This window comes from Acartia tonsa, chromosome 9 (genome assembly GCF_053477335.1).
Source record: "Acartia tonsa isolate MP-2025a chromosome 9, ASM5347733v1, whole genome shotgun sequence".
Classification (NCBI taxonomy): domain Eukaryota; kingdom Metazoa; phylum Arthropoda; class Copepoda; order Calanoida; family Acartiidae; genus Acartia; species Acartia tonsa.
This window is the reverse complement of record NC_137268.1, coordinates 46,472,881-46,497,686: the sequence shown is the minus strand read 5'-3', so window position 1 is coordinate 46,497,686 and position 24,806 is coordinate 46,472,881. Positions and strand designations below refer to the sequence as shown.

The 24,806-nt window shown below is 37.4% G+C and overlaps 3 protein-coding genes across 3 annotated transcripts in view; 1 reads left to right on the top strand and 2 right to left on the bottom strand.

The window, feature by feature from the left end:
- LOC145329071 (G patch domain-containing protein 3-like) overlaps positions 1-23,283 on the top strand; it is a 45,788-nt gene extending 22,505 nt beyond the window's left edge. Inside the window, exons 3-16 of the mRNA XM_080173091.1 lie at positions 2,675-3,061; positions 3,324-3,445; positions 3,629-3,753; positions 3,898-3,954; positions 4,449-4,532; positions 6,295-6,432; positions 6,794-6,879; positions 7,352-7,416; positions 7,739-7,869; positions 20,994-21,075; positions 21,521-21,627; positions 22,018-22,115; positions 22,426-22,512; positions 23,138-23,283. Coding sequence (XP_080029217.1) covers positions 2,675-3,061; positions 3,324-3,445; positions 3,629-3,753; positions 3,898-3,954; positions 4,449-4,532; positions 6,295-6,432; positions 6,794-6,879; positions 7,352-7,416; positions 7,739-7,869; positions 20,994-21,075; positions 21,521-21,627; positions 22,018-22,115; positions 22,426-22,512; positions 23,138-23,192 — 1,624 coding nt within the window. The 3' untranslated portion in view covers positions 23,193-23,283. The remainder of the gene's footprint in view (positions 1-2,674; positions 3,062-3,323; positions 3,446-3,628; positions 3,754-3,897; positions 3,955-4,448; positions 4,533-6,294; positions 6,433-6,793; positions 6,880-7,351; positions 7,417-7,738; positions 7,870-20,993; positions 21,076-21,520; positions 21,628-22,017; positions 22,116-22,425; positions 22,513-23,137) is intronic.
- On the bottom strand, positions 13,963-19,105 carry LOC145328360 (uncharacterized). Its single transcript, XM_080171987.1, has 3 exons — positions 19,004-19,105; positions 14,148-18,806; positions 13,963-13,980 (listed from the first exon to the last, which is right to left on the bottom strand). Exons 2-3 carry the CDS (start codon positions 18,555-18,557, stop codon positions 13,963-13,965), a joined length of 4,428 nt encoding a protein of 1,475 aa, XP_080028113.1. The 5' UTR covers positions 18,558-18,806; positions 19,004-19,105.
- LOC145328359 (uncharacterized) lies at positions 19,031-20,755 on the bottom strand. The gene is made up of 2 exons (XM_080171986.1): positions 20,233-20,755; positions 19,031-20,074 (listed from the first exon to the last, which is right to left on the bottom strand). Exon 2 carries the CDS (start codon positions 20,069-20,071, stop codon positions 19,031-19,033), a length of 1,041 nt encoding a protein of 346 aa, XP_080028112.1. The 5' UTR covers positions 20,072-20,074; positions 20,233-20,755.
- Positions 23,284-24,806: the final 1,523 nt, after the last annotated feature.

The following is a 24,806-nucleotide window of genomic DNA, read 5'->3' as shown; positions in this document are numbered from 1 at the left end:
ATGTTAAAAATTAATGATTTATAAGATTCTATCCTGACATCATGCTTTCATTGTGAAGATTGCTTGATTCTCCCAAGAATTTAACTGCAATCGAATTGATAGTCATGGGGCCTAACAATGTATAAGATAAGTAACTTATTTTTGAAAGAATAATTTACCAGAGGCCTTTATACAATTAACATTGTTTGGTTTAAATCAAAAGGGAAGAGAACTTTTGACACATTTGTGTAAACAGTGATTAAAGGCTCTGTTTAAGGACTGAGTAGAAAGTTTATATTTAGTTTAGACTTCAGGTTCTGGTAATACTCAGAGATTTTCATATTTCTTTCTATGTTTATTTTAACTCTATGGACTAAAAACTGAAATTAAAGAGTTCAAAAATGTGTCAAATGTCTCTTAACCTCTCACTTTACGCAGATATGGCAATATTTCTCTTTCTAACCTTTATTCTAATTTATTTATTTCCATTGTACTTTAAAAGTTTAATTTTTTAATGCTTCTCAATTTGTGTTAAAAAGTTTGATTTGTTATTAAATTACTTATTCAGATTATTTTCCTAATAAAACCCTTACACTTGTCATAGCCATATTAAATACACTTAATGTTATAATTACAATATGTTCTTGTTTGTGAATATTATCAATGAGCAAGAACACATTTCCTCCAATATGAATTACAACATTAAGTGCCATTGGAAATTTCAGTCTTAGCAGCTTCAAAGATAGATCAAGTTTGATTCCAGATGTTTCAATTGCTTTAGCACTCAGTAGAGGTGGTAGAAAATTGTATCCAAGGAAAAATGTTACTTCAATCAGAATGAAAATTATATCTATTCTTGTATTTGTTGATGCATCCTAGAATTTAACATAATTTGATAAAATAGAGAAAAAATTACTTTAAAGTTATACCTAATTAGATTGTAAATTAGTTTCAAATTGATCAAGTTTAATTTATATTTTCTGAAACCCTGAACAAATGTTAGTAGGTAAAAATACCTTAAGATTGATAAAAGTCATAAATGTTAAGAAGATCCAGCCTCCTACAGGTGGTAAAATCCAAAAAAACACTGTAACTAAAGTTCTCAAAGATATAGGTTTGAACTTGTACTCTTCATTGCTGGTTGTGTAAAGTGGTAACAATCCTTAAAAATCACTTGATTAGATTTACATTTTTAAAAATGTAAAATGTATTTAGGTTTTATGAGCATTTTTTATTACCTATTAAAACAAAAAAAAGTCATTATTAAAATGTAAACAATTATATATTGTACTCCTCTAATATTCTTTACCTATTTTGACCATAAATAGCAGCAAGTTCATTGTTAGATGTTTCAATATTTATGGTGTACCTTTAACTGATCCAATAATATTAAAATTATTAAGTACTTTTATTCAATTTCTGAATTTTCCTTAATTTTTTTTTTAAAAATAGGTAAAAAAGATACACATAGATACAAAATTTTTTAATTTATATAGGTATAATATGAGTATATTTTTTTATTTTATACAATTTTTAAAGTATATTTTCCCCTGTATCTCTTTTGTGTGTCTATGGCGCATTATGTCTATGATTACCAAGGGGGGGGGGAAGTTTTGACACATTTGCGTAAACAGGGAGTATAGGCTTTATCTTTGGACTGAGAGTATGGGTTATTAGGGATAAAATCATTCTTATATGATGAATTTTCCCAAGTTTTAAGATTTTTTGGATAGGCCTCCAGGTTCCGGAGCTCCAGGCCTCCAGGTCCTCTCTGTACAGGTAAAAATGAAAAAAAAAATTTTTTTTTGAAGAGTTAGAAGTCAACTTATGAAACAAAATATGCGTTTTTTTCTTTAAATATGTGAATAACATTCAAAAATATGCATATTTTGTTTCATAGGTTGACTTCTAACTCTTCAAAAAAAAAATTATTTTTTAAATTTTTACCTGTACAGAGAGGACCTGGAGGCCTGGAGCTCCGGAACCTGGAGGCCTATCCAAAAAATCTTAAACTTGGGAAAATTCATCATATAAGAATGATTTTATCCCTAATAACCTATCCTCTCAGTCCAAAGATAAAGCCTATACTCCCTGTTTACGCAAATGTGTCAAAACTTCCCCCCCCCCTTATTCAAAATTGTTAATATTGTCATATTTATTGTGAAATTATTACATTATTATGGATTTTCAATAGGTTTCTTTTCCATAATATAAAATTATTCAAATTGGTTACTTTAACAAGCTCTCGATTGGTACTTTTCAGAATTGGAAAAATTATAAGAAATAAATGCGCAGGCTAATATTACTTTCGTTAAGGGTTGTCAGTCTATTTATATTAATTTAATAGTGACTACTCCCCTAGAGGCCTCTAGAGGCAATTGAGGAGAGGAGAGTTGAATTCAACAACTCTATTTTTTATGTAGATTTTAAAAGAAAAAAAATTTGGGGGGGGAAGAATTTATTTTTTTCTGGGAGGTAATTTTTCCAGGGGTGATTTCTCTAGGGAGTGTGGTTGTACCCTCCCCCAAAATAGTTATAAACTTTTCCAGGACCCTGTAAAGGAGAACTAAATCAGTTCAGCCGTAACTGAAATCCTTTGGTACAAACAGACATTCTGTTACTTTATTATAAGGATTTATACCAAAATATTCATAAACATTCAAAGGATTCAAAAAATAATCTTTTTATCTTTTAGGAGATTCTTCTCAGATTGGGTGGAAAAAGAAAAGTTTACATGCTTCCATTTTCGACACAGAATTGAAAAAAGACAGCCAGATAATAAAAATGAATCAAACACAAATCAACCATCTTCAAATTCAAACAATACTAATGTTCATTCATCATTCAGCCAACAGGTGACAGCACGGGTGCACAAAACGCGGGAAGATGATAAAGAATTATCAGCTGATAAAAGTTCCCGCCAAAATGAAACAACCACCACGTGTTGTTGTCTTGTTAAAATACATTCTGACAGTTTAGATGAATTTATAAGTAGTTTTCACCGTAAACACTGGCTTGATTCAGAAGATTGTGAAATGGTGGTCAGATGTTTGTTGGCAAAAATTACTTCTGATGAACAAAGGTACTTTTTACATAATTTTTTTTCGTTCTTGCTCGATTTTTATTTAATCAATAGATATTTTTTTTAAATTTAATATTCTTATGTTGAAACTTCATACTAAATACATAAAAATGTAAGAATAAAAACGAAATTTTTTAAAAATTTGCTTTGCTTTATTAGTCAAACAAACTTGTGAAAGGAATTATTGAAAATTTATTACAATTCAGCCAGTGTTTGGTATTTTTTTCTGAAAAATTTTTCATTTATGTGAAAATTATTTCAGGGACCTGAAAAGTATGCCAGAATTGCGGCCACCCAACATAATGCCTAGGGGTAATGTTGGTACCCCAACAAAATTCTTTTTGGATGCTATCCGGGATTGTAGACTGCCTGCTAAATTAATAGGTAATTTTAGGGTTTATCAAGTAAATTTCTTATGATTTAAGTTACAACCTATTAATCACAAAAAAAACTGAAATTCTGCCTTGTGTTCCTAGTGGGGGGGGGGGGGGAGGGGTGTAATGTGGTTCTTCCTTACTCTTAAATTCTATTAAATGACCACACCATAGTTTATGTTCAATATTGTAGGAAAATTGAAGCTTGAGTTTCCAAAAGGCCGCCATAAGAAGTATGGCTCTGTACCGTTTAAATATGAAGAAAGACGCGGGAAAATCATTACAAATCTCACATCTAACAATAGAAGAAAATTACAGGTAAAACTTGTGGAATAAATGCAATCATGCAAAAAACATAGATCAACATTGTATTATACGTTTGTTCTAATTATTTTTCATTTTTTATCGAATTCCTTTGAGATTTTGTTACAAATCAACTTAACCTTAAATTGGTTTGTTTAGGATTTGAATAGCAAGGGACCACAGGTTGAAGATGCCAAAGATAATTCAGATCCAGAGGTATTTTTATTATTCTAAAATTTACCTAATACATTATTGAAAAATAGCGGCTACGCCCATAGAGGATTTTAAGGGTACTTTAGTTTCAAGAAGAAAAAAACTACCCCCTTCCCCCCCCCCCCCGATTTTTTTTTGTAGGGGGTGGACCTCCTCAACCCCCAATTAGTTTTAAACCTTCCCAGGACCTATGAGAAACTACATTGTAATGGAGAACCATATAAATACAGCTGTTAGTGAGATCCTTTAGTACAAAGGCATAGAGATCCTGTTACTTTTATATAAGGATTATTGAGATAGATAATCTTCAGAGATAAAAAACTTAATATTCCTAAGACATGGTACATAGTCAAACGCTTTCATTATATCGGATTTCATTGAAAATCTAATTTTACAATAATCACTTCTTATATCCTTTTATATATATGGACTGAAGAAAAAAATACTTCATTTAATACCTATTTCAGTTGAAACTCAAATTGTTTAATGTTTTTAAGGATGACGACGATACATGTGAGGAATGGGAGAGGCATGAAGCATTACATGATGATGTTCAAGCTAATAGAACTATTGGTAGACAGGTATGAAGCACTACATGATGATGTTCAAGCTAATAGAACTATTGGTAGACAGGTATGAAGCATTACATGATGATGTTCAAGCTAATAGAACTATTGGTAGACAGGTATGAAGCACTACATGATGATGTTCAAGCTAATAGAACTATTGGGAGACAGGTATGAAGCATTACATGATGATGTTCAAGCTAATAGAACTATTGGTAGACAGGTATGAAGCATTACATGATGATGTTCAAGCTAATAGAACTAATGGTAGACAGGTATGAAGCATTACATGATGATGTTCAAGCTAATAGAACTATTGGTAGACAGGTATGGAACATTACATGATGATGTTCAAGCTAATAGAACTATTGGTAGACAGGTATGGAACATTACATGATGATGTTCAAGCTAATAGAACTATTGGTAGACAGGTATGAAGCATTACATGATGATGTTCAAGCTAATAGAACTATTGGTAGACAGGTATGAATCATTACATGATGATGTTCAAGCTAATAGAACTATTGGTAGACAGGTATGAAGTATTACATGATGATGTTCAAGCTAATAGAACTATTGGGAGACAGGTATGAAGCATTACATGATGATGTTCAAGCTAATAGAACTATTGGGAGACAGGTATGGAACATTACATGATGATGTTCAAGCTAATAGAACTATTGGTAGACAGGTATGAAGCATTACATGATGATGTTTAAGCTAATAGAACTATTGGGAGAAAGGTATGAAGCATTACATGATGATGTTCAAGCTAATAGAACTATTGGTAGACAGGTATGAAGCATTACATGATGATGTTCAAGCTAATAGAACTATTGGTAGACAGGTATGAAGTATTACATGATGATGTTCAAGCTAATAGAACTATTGGGAGACAGGTATGAAGCATTACATGATGATGTTTAAGCTAATAGAACTATTGGTAGACAGGTATGAAGCATTACATGATGATGTTTAAGCTAATAGAACTATTGGGAGAAAGGTATGAAGCATTACATGATGATGTTCAAGCTAATAGAACTATTGGGAGACAGGTATGAAGCATTACATGATGATGTTCAAGCTAATAGAACTATTGGTAGACAGGTATGAAGCATTACATGATGATGATGATGTTCAAGCTAATAGAACTATTGGTAGACAGGTATGGAACATTACATGATGATGTTTAAGCTAATAGAACTATTGGGAGACAGGTATGAAGCATTACATGATGATGTTCAAGCTAATAGAACTATTGGGAGACAGGTAGAGATAGAATCTTATGCCAGAGATGAATTTGATAGAAAAAAAGTTAATTATGTACAAGCTTACAGAGATATTCGTAGACAAACTTATAAATTGATTAAAAGAGCTAGAAATATTACATTCTAAGCATAAATGATTATGCAGATGTGTGAAAAAATACCTCGGTAAAAAGCCTAAAATTATTAAAGGACAACGCAAAAGTAGACGGAAATTTCCACCCATTCCCACAATTTTTTTTATAAAAATTGAAATTAATGTCTAACCAATGCGCGATCCTTAACCCTGCGGGGCCTATAACTGCAATGGCACAACCCCACGGGGCTACTCAGTACCCAATTAAACCTAACTTAACCAGCCTTAAAGTAATAAGCAAACTAATGAAATAAACCTATCACCCTCATGTTCAATTTGTTTTCAAAATAACGGGTAGGTATGTGTTTCAGTGCTTATCAGACACTTTAAGGGAAACCGCCGAATGCTTAATTTATTAAACACCATAAAATTCCAGGTTAATTCCAACAGCTACCTGGCAGAGGGCGGTGATTTGGAGCAACAGGCTGGCACCAAACAGAAAGCATTCGAGGACGAGATTGAGTTGGTCTGGGAGAAGGGTGGCAGTGGTCTTAATTTCTATACAGATGTCCAGGTACAATTTTTATAAGGAAAATTAATGTTATTTTCTTATACATTCATAGTTCTGAAGAGTAATAAAATAATTTTTTCACCAGTCATAATAACAATCAATAAATGTATTAAGTAAAGATGTACAACTTAGACAACTACCTGGATCCAGTGATGGGGACCTTTTTTATCTGTTAGCCAATTGCTTTCTGCTCTTTTTTAGAAACTTTATTGTGTTTCCGACGCTATTGCCTGATATTCAAAGGCCCAATTGATAGGTGGCATAGGGTTCACTTGGTGGGGACATACAGTTATTTAACCCTTTCTCCCTCTATTGTTTTAATTTAATTTTCAAACTCTTCATAATTAAAACGTTCTCTTTTTAGTTTTGGAAGAGTCAAGAGAGTGGAGATTTTGACGAAGAGACAACTGATGATTGGGATGTGGATATGTCGGTTTATTATGAAAAGGAACTTTATATATTACAATCGGATATATTATTACTTGGATGGTGCACCAGAATTTCATGTACTCTGATAAATGGATGCTTGCAGTTGGCTAAAACAACGATACCCCTATACACCCTTTTTACCCCATTCCTCCCTCCTACTGGATGAACAAACTGACCAATAAATAATATGTCCACATTAGTAAGTTAAATTGAACACAAATTTTCCCCAGTCAATATATCCACGCATATATCCATTTATATTACAGAGAATATATTGTACACTTGTTTTTTGCTAAGATTAGTGTGCGGATTTTCACCAGCGGATGCACCCCTAGCATTTAAAGACTATCTATTCAAAGGCCTGAAACCATCCCCTGGCTTAAATCGTTTTTTTTAGCAAGCTCGTATTATCACATGTGACATGAATATCTGGTGCAACATCCAAGTAATTATTATGTCCATTTATATGTAAAGTAAAATGAAAATTAAAGGATACAAACCATGACAAAGACGCTGTAGATAGATTAAACATGCGCACCTCAGATTTTTTAAGATCAGGTAATAAATAAAGGATAATAGTTTGGGTACTCTAATGAAATAAGATAATGGCTGATAAATTGATTTTATCCCCAATGATGATACACAAATTACACCTTCTGTAAATTACAATTAGTGGTTTAAACGTTTGGACAATAAACTTAAAGAACTAAAAGTCGCCAAAGTTGTTAGGTCAAGCAATAAAACTTTGGGGACTAATGTAATAATCAGCCCAATGTCCCCTCCTTCTCTTCATCAGAAACTTACTGAAATTAGCAAAAGGAATGCTGATTAATATGTATAAAATATAAAATATCTCCGAAAAAAAATATTTTAACTTCAGGAAAACATGAAGAATCAGTATTTGAGAAGAAAAAGGATAAACAACGCCAGCCACAGCCATTTAAACGGCCATCAGGAGCAGGCTTCCAGCATAAGGCCAATAAAAAGTCTAAAGAAATTGGGCTGTTTGAGGTATGTACAGGATTGCAACTATTATAATAATAGTCATTAATCTCATCGTATTATAGACAGCTTTCCTCGGATATTAAAATGAAAAACCATTTTTTTAACGTCGAGGGGCTAACAAACTTTTATTAATTTATTTTCTTATTTCTAGGAAATTGTCTATAATACGATGCTATGATTTTTCAGTGTGGTTGAGAACCGGTTCTAATCCAGCGGATATTCATCGGTTTCGAAGCTATACAACTGGAATAGGTCTTCACTATTTTGTCCCTTTTTAATTATTTGTATACCAATTTCAGCAACTGTAATAGAAGAATAAAATCTAATACGCCAAATATTCAAATATCTTTGTGATGAAGTGTTTGAGATTTGTTTACGTCTTATTGTGACTGTTGTGTGCGAGTCTATAAATTTTTACCTTTCAAGGAAGCCTTAAAATTTCTTTGGCCTAGTCAACTCGCATTTTGACTTTTTCACTATTCTTCTGAAACATATTTTTTACTCGGTAATAAGCACAAAATTAAGCTCTTAGTTTCATAAATATTTCTTTATATATTTGGCATTGATTTATGACTTGAGATTTTTACTATTTCTTAGGTTTCTTATTTGTGGCTTGAATTACAGGTTAAAACCTACAAAAAATAGTTATTAATTTAAATAAAGATTTTAAATTAAAAATGGTCTCAAAATATTTTCTCAAAAACAAGGATGACAACATCCATAAGTAGCAAAGTACAAAATTTAATTCCCAGATCCTTTACAATAATCATTATTTAGACAAATTGGCTTATATCAATACAAATAATAATTATATGATTAAACTACTTACATTTTGCTCCTAGGCAGAATATTTGGCCTAAGGACTTCCTCTGCTTGTAGAGGGAATATCTGGATGGTCACCAGGGACTAGTCCACCATGGTTATCGCTTGAGTAATCATGCTCATCCTCACACTCTGTCCCTTCAGAAGCATCTTCTTCAGAGTCTACAGAAGTATCAACAGACACCTCAAATATGTCTGAACCAGTATCATCAGGGTTAGGGAATGGACCCAAAGCATCCAATCTGGACTTGAGCCTCTGAGCCTCACTCAACTCAGTATCACGCCGCTTGGACAGGCTGGCCACCTTCAACTCCAGGATTCGAACCTGCAGGGACTCAATACAGTTGGCCAGAGTTCTAACCTCTGCATGTAACAACTCGAAGTGGATCAAACTGTCACACACTCCCCTTTCCTCCGTGCGGCAGGTCAATAAACGCTCCCGGCACTCATGCAGATTCTTGAACCTCTCGGAGAAAAACTTGTCACTCAACCCAAACAGCAATGTGTTCTTGTGACCAGTCAAAAGCTCCTGAGCAGCCTGCAGATCTTTACCCAGGGTTTCAGCCACCTTATACTGGGCAAAATAATGGCGTGCTAATACTTCACACCGCCGTTTCCACCAGGTCTCAGTCTTCCCGCGTTCAACATTAAACCTCTGCTTTCTGGCAGCTCTAGCCGCCACGACAGCTTCCTCCCGTTCCCTGAGGACACCTGGCAACACTCTCAGCTCAGCCTCTAGACGCTGTCTCTCAGCAGTCAGTCTCCCTTTCTCCGCCGTCTGTCTGTTGACTTTCTTGTTGATTTTCTCAACAGAAGCTGACAACTGAGCAGGAGTAAGATCTCCTTCTACATCAGACGCATCAACAACTTGTACCTCGCTGTCAGCATCATCATTGTCGGCGGAACTATCCACACTTCTCTCTACAACTCTCCTCTCTCCCTCATAGATAACTTCATCATCTTCCCCAGGGGCATCTCGGTTCCCTACCTCACCAAGGTGGGCTGCCTGCACATCTGGGATCTCATCGCCAGAGTATCGCCTCCTGGGGGAATGGTCAGCTCGTCTCTTACTCATTAACTAAAAGAAAGGTATTGTTCATATTTAACTTGTATATGTTTAGCTTCCCCTTCTTTACTTGACCAGAGACAACCAGGGAGAAAGTTTTCAATAATTTCATATTAATAATAAGACATTTATATTCAAGACATATCTTTTTAAATCAATAAACAACATACCTCTAATTAACTGCTTATTACAATGGTGCAAGTTAATTTTAGGTCATTTACTATTAGGATCTGGAAATAAAATGCCAACATTAATAATCATGAATTATATAAAAAGGTGTTATGACCACATCTGGCCTTACATAAATAGTATAAAATAGGTGTATAAAATCTGTACAATTATAAAATGGTTTGGATAAAATAGGCCTTTAATCCACTTAAATATCTCAATAAAGACCTTTCACTCAAATATAGCTTTGGACCTTTAGCTACTTAATTAAATGCATAAACTGCTCACTAAACTGGCACAGATCCAAGCAAATGAACATAAATTAAGTCACATATTATAATAGCAGCCTTCTTCTTTGAAGGAGCATCCACTTTAACTTCATAGTTTGGAAACAATCTTCAAGCCTTGATCTTGCATGTTTCCTCTTTATGGTTGAGATAATCTTGGGTGGTCTATCCCTCCAGGTATCATCATCTGGCTGGTTCATATCAACAGATTCTAAATTAAGATCTGATTACTACACTCCGGCCAGGAAAGAAGAATCTGTGGGTATTGGACCACTGGCAACATAGTATTTGGCAACGCGGCAATTTAGCCTAAGCCAGAGCTTTCTCATGGCAACGCGGCTATTTAAGCCTAAACCAGAGCTTTTCTCATGGCAACGCGGCTATTTATGCCTAAGCCAGAGCTTCTCATGGCAACGCGGCTAATCAAGCCTAAGCCAGAGCCTTTCTCATGGCAACGCGGCTATTTAAGCCTAAGCCAGAACTTCTCATGGCAACGCGGCTAATCAAGCCTAAGCCAGAGCCTTTCTCATGGCAACGCGGCTATTTAAGCCTAAGCCAGAGCTTCTCATGGCAACACGGCTAATAAAGCCTAAGCCAGAGCCTTGCTCATGGCAACGCGGCTAATCAAGCCTAAGCCAGAGCTACAATCAAGCTTATGATTGTATTTAACTGAAACAAAAGTTAGTTGTCTTGCACAACTAGTCAACTATTCTAATTCTTATAACTTTAAAGATTTACAACTTAACTTAACCTAAGGTTATTTATATAAATTACTCTAGCTATCACTACATGCTAGTCTTTTCTTTACAATATAAACTTTGGGTCTATTAAAATTTGAAATTATTTTAGAGCTATCACTACTTGCTAAATGTTTAATAATTTCAATTAAAGTTTACCTCCACTGGGGGCGCTGGTTCGAGCCCTAGCCCACAGATGCAGAAGACGGCCAGTTTTGTTGGCCCAGTCTCTCCCGCTGGCTCTCCTGGCAACTCCCAGCTGTTTGGTGGCATATTCATAGCAATATGGACCATTGCTTCTTGGGCGGCTTTACCAATCTGACTAAACAGCTCAACATCATGCTCTCTATGGATAACAGCCAAGGTTCTGACAGATCTTTTGGTATATCGATAAACCTTTTCATCTCCAACCTTGTATGCCAATGTAGCTTCCCTGACAACTCCATCCTGAGACAAATGTAATTCATGGACAAATCCAATCCTCCATGGTGTCTGGCCAATATCAGCCTCCTTGCCTTCCTTCAGGAACACAACCACATTTCCTACCTCCAAGTCCGGTTCTCCAGATGCCCACTTTTTAGACTTTGGAACCAAGTTTAACAGCCACTCTTGCTCCCAAACTTTCCACCAGTTTTCTGCCACTCCCTCCATTGTCTCCATCCACTTTGAAGGTAAGTCTGCCACAACTATTCCAACCGGTGACCTATGGTTATTTCTGCCCAAAAGTAATCTTGAAGGGGAAATCAGATCCAGATTATCACAATTTGTGTACTTGCTGCCCAAACAAATTGGAATTGAATTCAACTCGTTACTGATAAAGTAAAAGGCTGTACTGTACTGCATGATGGTCAGAGAAAATGGCTTGAAAACTGCGTTGAAAATTTTCTTGATTTCTCTGATTGACCTCTCCACCTGTCCTTGACCTTCGTGAGATCCCACTGCACAAACATGATACTCTATTGGGACACCATACCTCCCATTGATTCCTTTGGTCAAATCTTCATGAGAAATCTCCATTTTAGCACAGGCACTCATCAAATTGGATCCACTATCAATGTGGATTTTACCTGGATGTCCAAATCTGTAGCTGAATCTTCTGTAGGCGCAGGTAAACGAGCTGGCATCATAAGCTGTCATAACTTCAATCCACACTCCTAAGGTTGTCATACACTTAAACGCTGCTCCCCATATTTTAACATCTGCTCGATGACTTCTATGTTCGCATCTTGCTGTATATGGTCCAAACAGGTCACATTGTGTAAAATAAAATGGGGGGGCGGGGGTCAACCTGTTACTGTGTAACTTACTCATAACTGCTTGCTCCAACTTTGCCTTGTATCTTCGACAATATACACAGGATTTTCTAATCTCTTCAGCCAAACTTTTGCCTCTCAATATGAAAACAATATCTCTGCTTCTTCGTAAAGCTGCAGTTGCGCTGGCATGATGGGTAAGTTCCTCGTGCACATGAATCATTATAGAGTAAGCTACTGGTGAGAATCTGTCGACAACTGGTTTACAAAAACTAACGGGGCCCAAGTCTAACATGGCGCCGGCAACTTTGTTAGCTTTTTCTACCTCTAGAATTCTGTCTGTGTAGGTGAACACATCATCTTTCATTTTTCCCAGCTCTTTGTAAGATTTAACATCGTTGAATTCTACCAATTCCTCTGTTGTTTTCAAGAATGTGTATCTTTCAGCTGCTTGTAGATCATCTAGCTCAATCATTACAATAGGTTTACCCGCCAACACTTTGAACTTGTCCTTTTAATGTCTCCATATCTTCAGACACTTTATTACCAAAGCCAAGTGTCTTAAATATTTCGGCCAAGACATCATACCTGGATCAATAAGATAATCAGAAAACTTGTACCTGGCTGCCATCTGGGCTACAATATTATTCAATACTATGCCTCTCTTATCTTCATAATTCTCAGATATAGTTTTAATGACATTGTGCAGGACCATACCTCTAGCGTCATTCTTTCTGATTTCTTTAGCGGCTAAAACCTTCTCCTCACCTGACAGCTTTATATCAGCGGCTGATTTTAACGGCATCTCATCCACAGGTCCGGACATCCACTCTTTTCCTCTAAACCACTCAGAATCACCAACTATATCTTTGACCTCCACTGGCCGGGTAGGTATATCTGCAGGATTCAGCTCTCCAGGTATGTGAAACCAGTTCTCCATGCTTGTATGACGCCTTATTTCAAGAACTGCATTTCTCACACCAACTTGCAATGGACGGGAATCTTGTATCATCCAGAATAGAGTGATGGTAGAATCTGTGACGAATATTTCTCTGCCTATCCACTGACCCAGATTCAATCTGACTACATGTGATAAAGCTGCTGCCATTGTAGCTGCTCGAAGTTCATTCTTGGGGATGGTGGACTTCGTTACAATTTTACTTTTAGCAATAACAAAGTTACATTGGTACTTGCCTGGTGAAACTTCAAATCTGGCATACACAACTGCGGCTGCTATTGACTGGGAAGCATCGCTACAGACTATCATATCAAACTTGTTATTACCTTCCAACTTGTTACCAATGTCTCTGGGTATCTCTATTGTGTGTAACAGCTGCATTCTTTCGATGTTGGTGACCCATGTATCCATCATTGTCGGCGGCAGTTTGTCGTCCCATTGAACCTTCAACTTACAAACTTCAGACATATCAATCTTAACCTGTGACATAATAGGACAGCTGGCACATAAAGGGTCGTACACAGAAGCTACCCGACCTGCCAATACACGCTTCGTGAATTTACCTTCCAGAGCTTCTCTGATGTCTCCGTCAACCGGGTCTGCAGGTTTGCCTCGTTTACTTTTGCCAAAAGTTAACGGCTTGATGTCTAACTTTATAGTGTCTGCTCTACTGTCCCATAGATATCCAACCAGACCAACATGGACACCATCCACTGATACTTCTGCCGGAGGTGGTTCTCCACTTCTTGTAATAGCCTTCACACACATATTTCCAAACTTTAAGACTTCAACTAAGCTAGCAGCAGCGTCATTTCTCTCCCGCAAGCTTGGAAAGGCAGAAAATATATCGTCCATGTAACTGCTGTCCTCCAAGGCGCGTGCTCCAGATAGGAGTTTACCTCCAATGGTTCTAGCGTGTTTGACAATTTCAGCGAAGCCAGCTATTGTTAGATTGCCTGACGGGCGGACCCCGTATATAATCGTTATAATTACCATCACAATTGTAGCTTCCTCAGCGGTCAGATTTTCTCGCCACAGATATTTCTGATACTTGTATTCTGAAGTCTCCAACCAAATCTGATTATATGCCATTGATACATCACTGGAAAACGCCTCACATCCATATCTGAACCTTATAAGCAGATGCAAAAGTCTTGCCAACTTATTTTCTCCCTTCGCCAACACTTCATTTAATGACTCGCCACCTGGTGACCTGGATGAAGCATCATAAACTAACCTGCAGGGGGTGGATAATGAACCTGATTTGAATACTGTTCTCCATGGGATATAATATTGGTTTGTGAGTACATCTTTCTGGACTTGTTCAGGTAGACTAGTTAAAGGTACGACGTAGCCTTTACTTTGTAGCTTCTGGTGGGCTTTGTCAACTTCAGCTTTCATTCCAGGATTCTTCTCAATAAGCTTTATTTGCGTCTGGAGGACTTTCTCAGCTATTCTTCTATTATTCGTTAGCTTGACTTCCGGATCTTTAATGAAGGGGAGTTTGGTGAATAATTTCCTCTGATCTTTGTCCAATGTGACGCATGTGTCAATTAAAGCTTGTTCCGCTTCCTCAATTAAGCTTTGTGCCTCTATTAGCTCACCTTTTTTGCAACCTGAGCATATCCTGCAGCCTGGGCATCTATATGTAATCTCGCTTCCAATATTATCCGCTTCCTCAAATCTTTTCAGGTCTCTAGCAACAGCCTGGTAGCAGTACATAACGATGGGATTTTCTACAGTATCTATATCATCCATCCAATCAAATTCACCATTTAACTCACATCCTGTTGACTGATACATTGTATTATTCGGATTCTCCATAGCTAAAAAATCCTCAGAAATACAGGGTGTTTCCAATTTTAACTGTGTTCTGGCAACCATGTGTTGTGAATTGATTGACTTGATCCCATCCGTGAAGTACATTCTTGGATTCATTATGTGTGTGTTTGTTGATGTATTTGTCCAGCTGCTGTGTGGTCCACCCAAGATTCCGTAGTTTCCATTGAAGGATTTGAACTTTGTTTTAAAAAGTGTTAATCCTGATTCCAGCTCAAATACAGGTTTGGGGAAATGTGACAAATACTCAATACCTAACATAACATCCACACTAGCGCCACCAATCTCATCAGGACAGGTTGGCAGATCCTCCAATTTGCCTCCAGTTTTGATATACTCTACCTTGAGGTCTTCCCATGCTTCCTTTAATCTCCAGGTAGGGAACTCTGACGTTATTTCTGGCATCCTTAATCCAACTATTTCCACTTGGCCGTTTCCATCTGTTTGCAGGTAGAATCTCTCGTATCCGTATGGTATTTGGTACGACTGTCCCCCGGCGACATCTAGAATGGTTGGGCCCGGTCTGGCGCAGGTGGTTTCTAGGACAGACATAGCTCGGTCTGAAATAGCAGCTTCCATACAACCAGAATCGTAGAAAACTAGAAGTGGGGTCCCGTCAGGTGCAGGTGTCAGCTGTAACATATACACTGGAGACTTAGCCAGGTGCTTCACTTGGTGCATGTCTGTATCTTGTGTGTGTGTTAGGGGCTGTACATTCAGGATCTGCGGGGAAGTGTAGAAAAACTTCCTTGAGCCCTGTAGCCTACTGGTATCAATCGTTGACAAAAAATCAGAATAATCCTCAGAATTCTGCTTATAATGTCGGCCACAGACTAGTATGTGATTCTGGAACCACTGGTCCTTTGTTGGGCATGGCCCGTGCTTGCATATATTCCTGTCAGAACAATATGGCTTGTGTTCCTTAAACCAGTTCTCCCTGTTGTCCAAGGTGAAGTTTGCGTCGGAACGGAGGCACCTGAAACATGCCTTTGTCTTCAGAATGAGAATCCATCTATCTTTAACTCTAGCTTTCTTGAAAGCTGGACAGTACACCATAGACTCATGCATTCCCTCACATAGACAGCACTTAACTTGTTGGGGCTTGGCTGATTTATTTGTCATAACTGTTTGCTCACTAATATTCAGGTCGGGTGTGATGGCTTGCCTAGCGGCCCTCTCTGATTGGCTACCAGCCTGTCTTTCACGTCGTTTCTGGCGTTTAGACTTTGCGTCAGATGTGTTGTCACTTGGCTGCTGGGTTTCCATATTATTACTGGCTTCGTTGGTATGGTAGGACTGGCGTTTACCTGGTTGATTTGTTGTCTGGTTCTGAACTTTGTTAACTCGTTTTCCATCTAAATCCAGACTTTTCATCATCTCCTCTGTGTTGCCGAATCCTTTGGCTATCCTGTAATCCAACTTGCAGCTGATATCCTGAACCATATCCTTCAGAAATGACAGCATCTTGTCGCCAACCCTTTGCTTGGTGATCCTCTGCGACGGGTCAGCTCTATGTGACTTGGTTATCTTATTCTCAAACTTATCTTGATCATGTTTGACCATCAGCTCAACTACTTTATGGGGCAGGTCACTAGTGTGAATGAAGTCATCAATCTCGTGTTCTATAGCAAGTTCTCTCAGATATGTATACTTGTTTGCTACATTAATACACCATGACCTCTTGGCTATCATGTTGTCTGGGCATCTTCCCATATTTAGCAATTCCTGGGACTTGACAGCTATAAGTACCTCTGGCTTGGCATAGAGATCTCTAAGAATATCCATTGCCTCTTGGTATGTCTTGGCCGAAACAATTGAGTCCTTGGCTGCGCCAGTAACGCATTCTGCTCTCAATTTTAACAGCTTATCTGAATGGGAACTCATGCCAATTGATTCAACATATTCTCTGAATCTCTTTTCAAAGGTAAAAAAGTCTATCTGATCCTTGAACTCACCTTTGAATACTGGTGGCTTCAAGCTGAGTGCAATATGCCTGTTTATGGGGCCAGCTGGTATACCTAGGTCAGCCCTAGCCTCACGAACACTTGTAACAGCCTGCGTTCTAAGTTCTCCGATCCTGTCAGCAGCTTCAATCAACTCCTTGGCGGGGTCAGCCAAACCAACGGTCGTTGCCAGAGCTCCAAGTTCTTTCAAACCCTCAATACATTCCTTGGCCTCAGCTTTTGTCGTGTCCAAGTCATTTTCCAACTCTATTAGCGCCTGATTGTTTGCTGGCCTCTGTCCAATGAACTCAGTCAGGTCATTTTGTATCCCAGCTGCTTGGGCCAGCAGCTTTGGTTTTCGGCTGGTGACTCTAGCTGTAACTATTTCCTCGGTGGCGGCAGACATCTGTGAAGTAGCCGTGCCCGGGCGTGACTGCTCTGTTCGAACATTTCCAGACATTTGGGAGGACTTGGCCCATCCCTGCTTCTTGAAACTAACAAACTTATTTTTTAACTCCAGCACACTTTCCAGGGATCCAACTTCACTTAACTGTTCAGGTGTTGCCTTTCTAAGTTTAATGTAAGCCTCTGATAACTCATCTTTATACTGTATGGCTTTCTCCACCAACTGATTAATTCCGTTGAGTGGTACCTGAGATAGGTCAACTTGGTCGTAGTCGTCGGCCCAGGCCATCTCAGCCCGCAGAAATGTGTCAACAGCTTCCATCATGACGTTGTCTGTGGCTGCAACTGGTTCCCACAGGCTATTTTCTGACGAGGGGGGTAACACAATCTCAACACTTTTATCCAGGCTATTATCTGTCTGCGAACTTGCCGGGCGGGGGCTGGGTGTGGGTGTGAAGATTGTCCTAGGCTTTACTGGTGGCACAGTGTTATCTCGCGGCGGCGGCAGTTCAGAGTCGGCGGTCGGCGGGCACACCAAAACGGCGGCAATGGCAGACAGCGGCGGCGGTAACGCGGCGGCGGCTGCCGGGCACAACGGGTTCGGTTCAACAGGCGGCGGCAACAAAATGGCGGCGGCGGTTGGCGGTCCCGGCTGGCTTGCGGCGGTTGGCGGCGGTGGACCGTTTACTGGACAAAGGGGACTGCTGGTTCTGCTGACAAATATAGTATCATCAAGGGCTTGGCTAAATACCTCACTACTCTCAGATTCAGATGCACTATTCACAATTATTTTGATGGCTGTAGTATCTTCAATATGCTCGTCACAATCATCAAATTCATCGATCAAGGACTCTCTGGTGCTGCTAAGTAATGGCTTCCCTGCACCGGTTGTGACACAACTATAATCTGTAAGTTCACCAAATAACACTTTGTCACTGTTTATATATCTTTCTAAGTCACTAATATAACTTCTTAGACCGATTAATGGTTCTAATGTGTTGTCATAGGACAACGTTTCCTCACTTGTTAAAGTATCTTCAACAGATACTCTCACTGTTTGTCTATCGGCGGATAAACTCGCCGATCTTGTTGTAGCTTTGCCTTTTCTGGTGACAGCTTCATAAGATTGTGACTTGGATCTTTTGTAGCCCACTAAAGGCGAAGTGCTGGGTGATCTAATTCTTTTGCGGCCCATGCACTTTGATTGTCTTTGCATAAATGTTTTAACTGTGCGAGTCTATAAATTTTTACCTTTCAAGGAAGCCTTAAAATTTCTTTGGCCTAGTCAACTCGCATTTTGACTTTTTCACTATTCTTCTGAAACATATTTTTTACTCGGTAATAAGCACAAAATTAAGCTCTTAGTTTCATAAATATTTCTTTATATATTTGGCATTGATTTATGACTTGAGATTTTTACTATTTCTTAGGTTTCTTATTTGTGGCTTGAATTACAGGTTAAAACCTACAAAAAATAGTTATTAATTTAAATAAAGATTTTAAATTAAAAATGGTCTCAAAATATTTTCTCAAAAACAAGGATGACAACATCCATAAGTAGCAAAGTACAAAATTTAATTCCCAGATCCTTTACAATAATCATTATTTAGACAAATTGGCTTATATCAATACAAATAATAATTATATGATTAAACTACTTACATTTTGCTCCTAGGCAGAATATTTGGCCTAAGGACTTCCTCTGCTTGTAGAGGGAATATCTGGATGGTCACCAGGGACTAGTCCACCATGGTTATCGCTTGAGTAATCATGCTCATCCTCACACTCTGTCCCTTCAGAAGCATCTTCTTCAGAGTCTACAGAAGTATCAACAGACACCTCAAATATGTCTGAACCAGTATCATCAGGGTTAGGGAATGGACCCAAAGCATCCAATCTGGACTTGAGCCTCTGAGCCTCACTCAACTCAGTATCACGCCGCTTGGACAGGCTGGCCACCTTCAACTCCAGGATTCGAACCTGCAGGGACTCAATACAGTTGGCCAGAGTTCTAACCTCTGCATGTAACAACTCGAAGTGGATCAAACTGTCACACACTCCCCTTTCCTCCGTGCGGCAGGTCAATAAACGCTCCCGGCACTCATGCAGATTCTTGAACCTCTCGGAGAAAAACTTGTCACTCAACCCAAACAGCAATGTGTTCTTGTGACCAGTCAAAAGCTCCTGAGCAGCCTGCAGATCTTTACCCAGGGTTTCAGCCACCTTATACTGGGCAAAATAATGGCGTGCTAATACTTCACACCGCCGTTTCCACCAGGTCTCAGTCTTCCCGCGTTCAACATTAAACCTCTGCTTTCTGGCAGCTCTAGCCGCCACGACAGCTTCCTCCCGTTCCCTGAGGACACCTGGCAACACTCTCAGCTCAGCCTCTAGACGCTGTCTCTCAGCAGTCAGTCTCCCTTTCTCCGCCGTCTGTCTGTTGACTTTCTTGTTGATTTTCTCAACAGAAGCTGACAACTGAGCAGGAGTAAGATCTCCTTCTACATCAGACGCATCAACAACTTGTACCTCGCTGTCAGCATCATCATTGTCGGCGGAACTATCCACACTTCTCTCTACAACTCTCCTCTCTCCCTCATAGATAACTTCATCATCTTCCCCAGGGGCATCTCGGTTCCCTACCTCACCAAGGTGGGCTGCCTGCACATCTGGGATCTCATCGCCAGAGTATCGCCTCCTGGGGGAATGGTCAGCTCGTCTCTTACTCATTAACTAAAAGAAAGGTATTGTTCATATTTAACTTGTATATGTTTAGCTTCCCCTTCTTTACTTGACCAGAGACAACCAGGGAGAAAGTTTTCAATAATTTCATATTAATAATAAGACATTTATATTCAAGACATATCTTTTTAAATCAATAAACAACATACCTCTAATTAACTGCTTATTACAATGGTGCAAGTTAATTTTAGGTCATTTACTATTAGGATCTGGAAATAAAATGCCAACATTAATAATCATGAATTATATAAAAAGGTGTTATGACCACATCTGGCCTTACATAAATAGTATAAAATAGGTGTATAAAATCTGTACAATTATAAAATGGTTTGGATAAAATAGGCCTTTAATCCACTTAAATATCTCAATAAAGACCTTTCACTCAAATATAGCTTTGGACCTTTAGCTACTTAATTAAATGCATAAACTGCTCACTAAACTGGCACAGATCCAAGCAAATGAACATAAATTAAGTCACATATTATAATAGCAGCCTTCTTCTTTGAAGGAGCATCCACTTTAACTTCATAGTTTGGAAACAATCTTCAAGCCTTGATCTTGCATGTTTCCTCTTTATGGTTGAGATAATCTTGGGTGGTCTATCCCTCCAGGTATCATCATCTGGCTGGTTCATATCAACAGATTCTAAATTAAGATCTGATTACTACATGTTGGGTTCTATAGGATTGTTCAAAGGTTGATGTGAAGGAGAAGACCTTAGGGAATGCCATAGAGAACCACAAATATTACAACTCTTCCATTCCATTACAAAGTTTTCCCTTACTATTTTGAGGATAGGGGTGGAGGGAGGGGTATAGAACACAAAACCTCTGAAACCGATTAAAAACAAAAAAGATTTAAGCATTTATTGAAATGAAATAAAATATAATCTAATGAATGCTGTATTAAGGTCCACAATAGAGGCGTAGCTGGTGAAATTATGGCTAAATCTGGATGGAAAGAGGGGAAAGGACTTGGTAGTAAAGGACAAGGTACTTTTTTTTCCTTTTTTTAAGAAAAAATATTTATAGAAAGTACTTCTTTAATTGCTTTATTAAGATCTCCAAAAAGATGCAACTTTTTTTGTGTTTTATATTTAAAAAAAAACACCATAATAATAACTCATTATTTTAATGCTAGTTTTTACTTCAAAATAGGTTTTTATCGCATCGTGTTATAAACAGCTTTCTGCGGTTATAAAAATGTGCTAATATAAGATTAAAACCAGTTGTATTGTTATGATTGTACATTTTTATATCGTAGAAAACTGGCTATGATACCATATGATACATGATTTTTCAGTATGGCTGAGAACCGTTTCTAATCTAGTGGATATTACTAGCTTTCAAAGCCATACATAGAGAAAATGTGTTTATTATTTCATCATTATATTAATATTAGTTGGCATGAAAACTAATCTTGTTGATTTTATTATAGGTATTCCGCAGGCCCTGGATGGAGAGGAAGATGGCCAGCGCCCCAGGGACAAGAAGGGTCTGGGATATCATGGAGAGAAAATTGTATTTGCTCCAAATATGAATAAGGTAGCTTTTGTGTTTGTAAACGAATGTTTATTGGGATGCAGAGTATTATTTGCAACGAGGGAGGGTGTATTGGGCCTTTTATTACCGTAGTCTTCAACGTTTTCTTATTCGTTGGCTAAACAACTTTGGGACTTTTATTGATTTTTGATTTGTTGGTTCATGAAGTTGAGTGTCCAAACGTTTCAACCACTAATTATAATCCAATGAAGAGAAAATTTAGAATATCATCATTGGGTGAACTGCACATTGACACCCCTAACAAAATTTTTCTACTTACACAAAAGATGGATTTTCACATTAATGAAATTATTTGTTGTATAAAATATAAACCTCGTAAAGTAAAATATCTGTATTATATAGAATAAAGAGAATTAATATGTTTTTATTTAGACAGGCAAACTGGTACAAAACTCAGATACTGCTGGTCCTTCAACTTCTGGAGGTTACCAGAAGTCAACCTGGAGGCCTGCCCCACCTCCCGGAGCCAGGTGACCCTTTTTTATCCAATATTTAGATTTTTGGGAATTTTCAATTTTTCCAGTTTTCTTTTCAAGGTTCAGTTACCCAAAGTACCTACAAGTAAATTGAGGGAGGGTATGTTCAAGAGAGGCGTTCCTCTTGAAATCTTAAAGCAATCGTTCCTAATATTTTTTGTATATTTTTATGGAAATACGTATATTTACATCCAGCGTCTATAGCGTCTATAACTGGTTAGCGGGATTCTTCGGACACAGAGACAGACAGACGCACACCCTGTTACTTCTTATAAGGATAACCATTGATATTTTTTTTCTTCAGAATCACTACTGCATTTAGCCGGCCTGAAGATTTGGACCCACCAGAAAGAGTCGACAGAACTAATCCTCAACTTTACATGAAATTCAGGTACACAATACAAATGAATGTATAATTACTTGGATCTTACACCAGATTTCATGTTCTATAATAAAGTGAATAACCAACCAGTCAAAATCAATGAAAATACCCAATGTTTTTGAGCTAATGAAAAGAAAACGTGATTATAAAACTTTTGGTACCAGTTTAATTTATGGCCTAATGTCCCCTCCCCCTCTGAGTTTTATGACATTAAAGTATTATATTTTAATGGGCATTACTACAAGAAACTAAAGAAAAGAAAGGTATAGTCCCTTTCGTGGCAACGCCTCTTAAGGGGAGTTTCTTCGTATTTTCTCAGTAGCCTTTCTCTTATTTCTAGCCCCTGCGGGGAGCTCTAACCCTACAGAGCCAATTGCCTAACCCTGCGGGGCAATCACCTTACCTAACCTAAAATAACCTATCAAAGGCCATTGTGAAAATACGACGAAACGCACCTTAGAAGGCGTTGCCACAAAAGGGACTATACCCGAAGAATAAAAAAATAACAATCTTTGATTAACCAAAACTAAATCCATATTTTATTCCTTTTTTTTCTGTGCAATAAATAGATTTGTTTTTTATATTATGTCATATTATACATTTTGAAGCATTTCATATTTAATATTTTTTTCAGAGATCAAAGTATAAAGTTTCATTCTGGAGGTGTTCAAGGAGGATCTAAAGACTGACTCTTTTTAGAATTTATTTTTCATAAAATGTTTATATTATAATAATGTATTTGTTATATTTTTAAAATCAAATAAATTTCTATGTTTTGTAGTAATGAATTATTTTTCCTAAAATAATAATTTATTTTCAATTAAAAGTATTTCAAATTTTTACCAAAGCTAGTAGTTGGACCAATAAATGTATGTGTATAGAAGTATGTATAATACAGACAACTACCTGACCCAAGTGGTTGGTATCCTGCTAGCATATAGCTTTCTGCTTTTTTGGAGGGACTCGGCTGTGTTCATATTTTCGAAACTATTAGCTCATTTCAAAGACCCAATACAACATCGGGAAACGGTTCCTGCCCTGTGAGATGTATAGCTCATATCCCCTCTTTTCTTGAACTTTATTGTTGTAGATACCCTAAAGATGGAGATTTGCTACAGCCGCAAAAATGGTTGCTAAAGGTTGTATTGGTCGCCTTGATCATTGTTAATTTGTAGCTAAACCCACAAAAAAGTACATTTTGCTATTGAAGAAAAAATAGGCAAAATATAAAATAGAATGTTTTTTTTTGTCTAAACTCAGGATTTTAATAACTACTGAGCCAATTGTTTACTCAATTTAATTAGGGTTAGGTACTTGGATGGTAGCTATATATACTATAGCTCTGTTCTTCCTACCACTTTGAATAATTACAGAGTCCTCACTGTTAATTCCTTTCCATTACACAAATGTGTACAAACTTACAAAGAGTACGTACAAATCCAATTATAAAATTATGTGTAATTTGCATTTATGAAAGAAGCTATTCAGCCTGTAGAAAATTGTAAATAATTGGATTTAGTCAATTTAAAGTAATTTCAGTTCAATTTAGCATTTCATGATGAAGAGTATAAAAGTGGTTAGAATTTTCCTTCAGGTTGGGTTTTTTAAAAATAAGTTCAGGTTTTAACTGTAAGATAAGTACCTTTAGTCTGGTTAGGATAAAATTATAGTAGTAGCTATTTAGGAGATATAGAATACGTAGATATATTGACAGGAGAATACTGGTCGTCAACTTAGGTTGCAATTATGGGCCTTATTTATTGGTCAGTTTGTTCATACAGTAGAAGGGGAGGGAATATGGTATAGGAGTGAATGTGGAGTGAGAACATGAAAATCAGGTGCAACATCCAAGTAATTGTATATCAATTTCTTCTATACTCTTACAAAATGTTTCATCCTAAAATGCTTACTTACTCGATAAAGTTAGTGGAAAATATTTTCTCTTATTCATACGAAACCACTGTGAATTAGAACCGGTTCTCAGCCATACGAAAAAATTATGTCTAGTATTGTATTATATCCAGTTTTCTACGAATATAAAAATGTACAATCATAAGAGTAAAACCAAGTTTTTTAGCCCCTGCATTCAACATCTCGGGTCTAAAAAACTGATTTAAATCTTATATTTGAAATTTTTAAAATCCACGGAAAGCTGTTTGTAATACGATGCGAGAAATTACTATTACCAATTATTCATTGACATTCTTATATACCAAACTAATAGTTGCGTCTCTAGCTTCTAGGAGCTTGCATAAAGTTATAGAAAAAAAGCATAGAAATAGCCAAAAAAAAACCAAGACTTA

Coding starts and splice junctions, on each gene's coding strand:
- LOC145328359 (XM_080171986.1), bottom strand. CDS start 20,071: ATGAGTAAGAGACGAGCTGACCATTCCCCCAGGAGGCGATACTCTGGC.
- LOC145328360 (XM_080171987.1), bottom strand. CDS start 18,557: ATGCAAAGACAATCAAAGTGCATGGGCCGCAAAAGAATTAGATCACCC.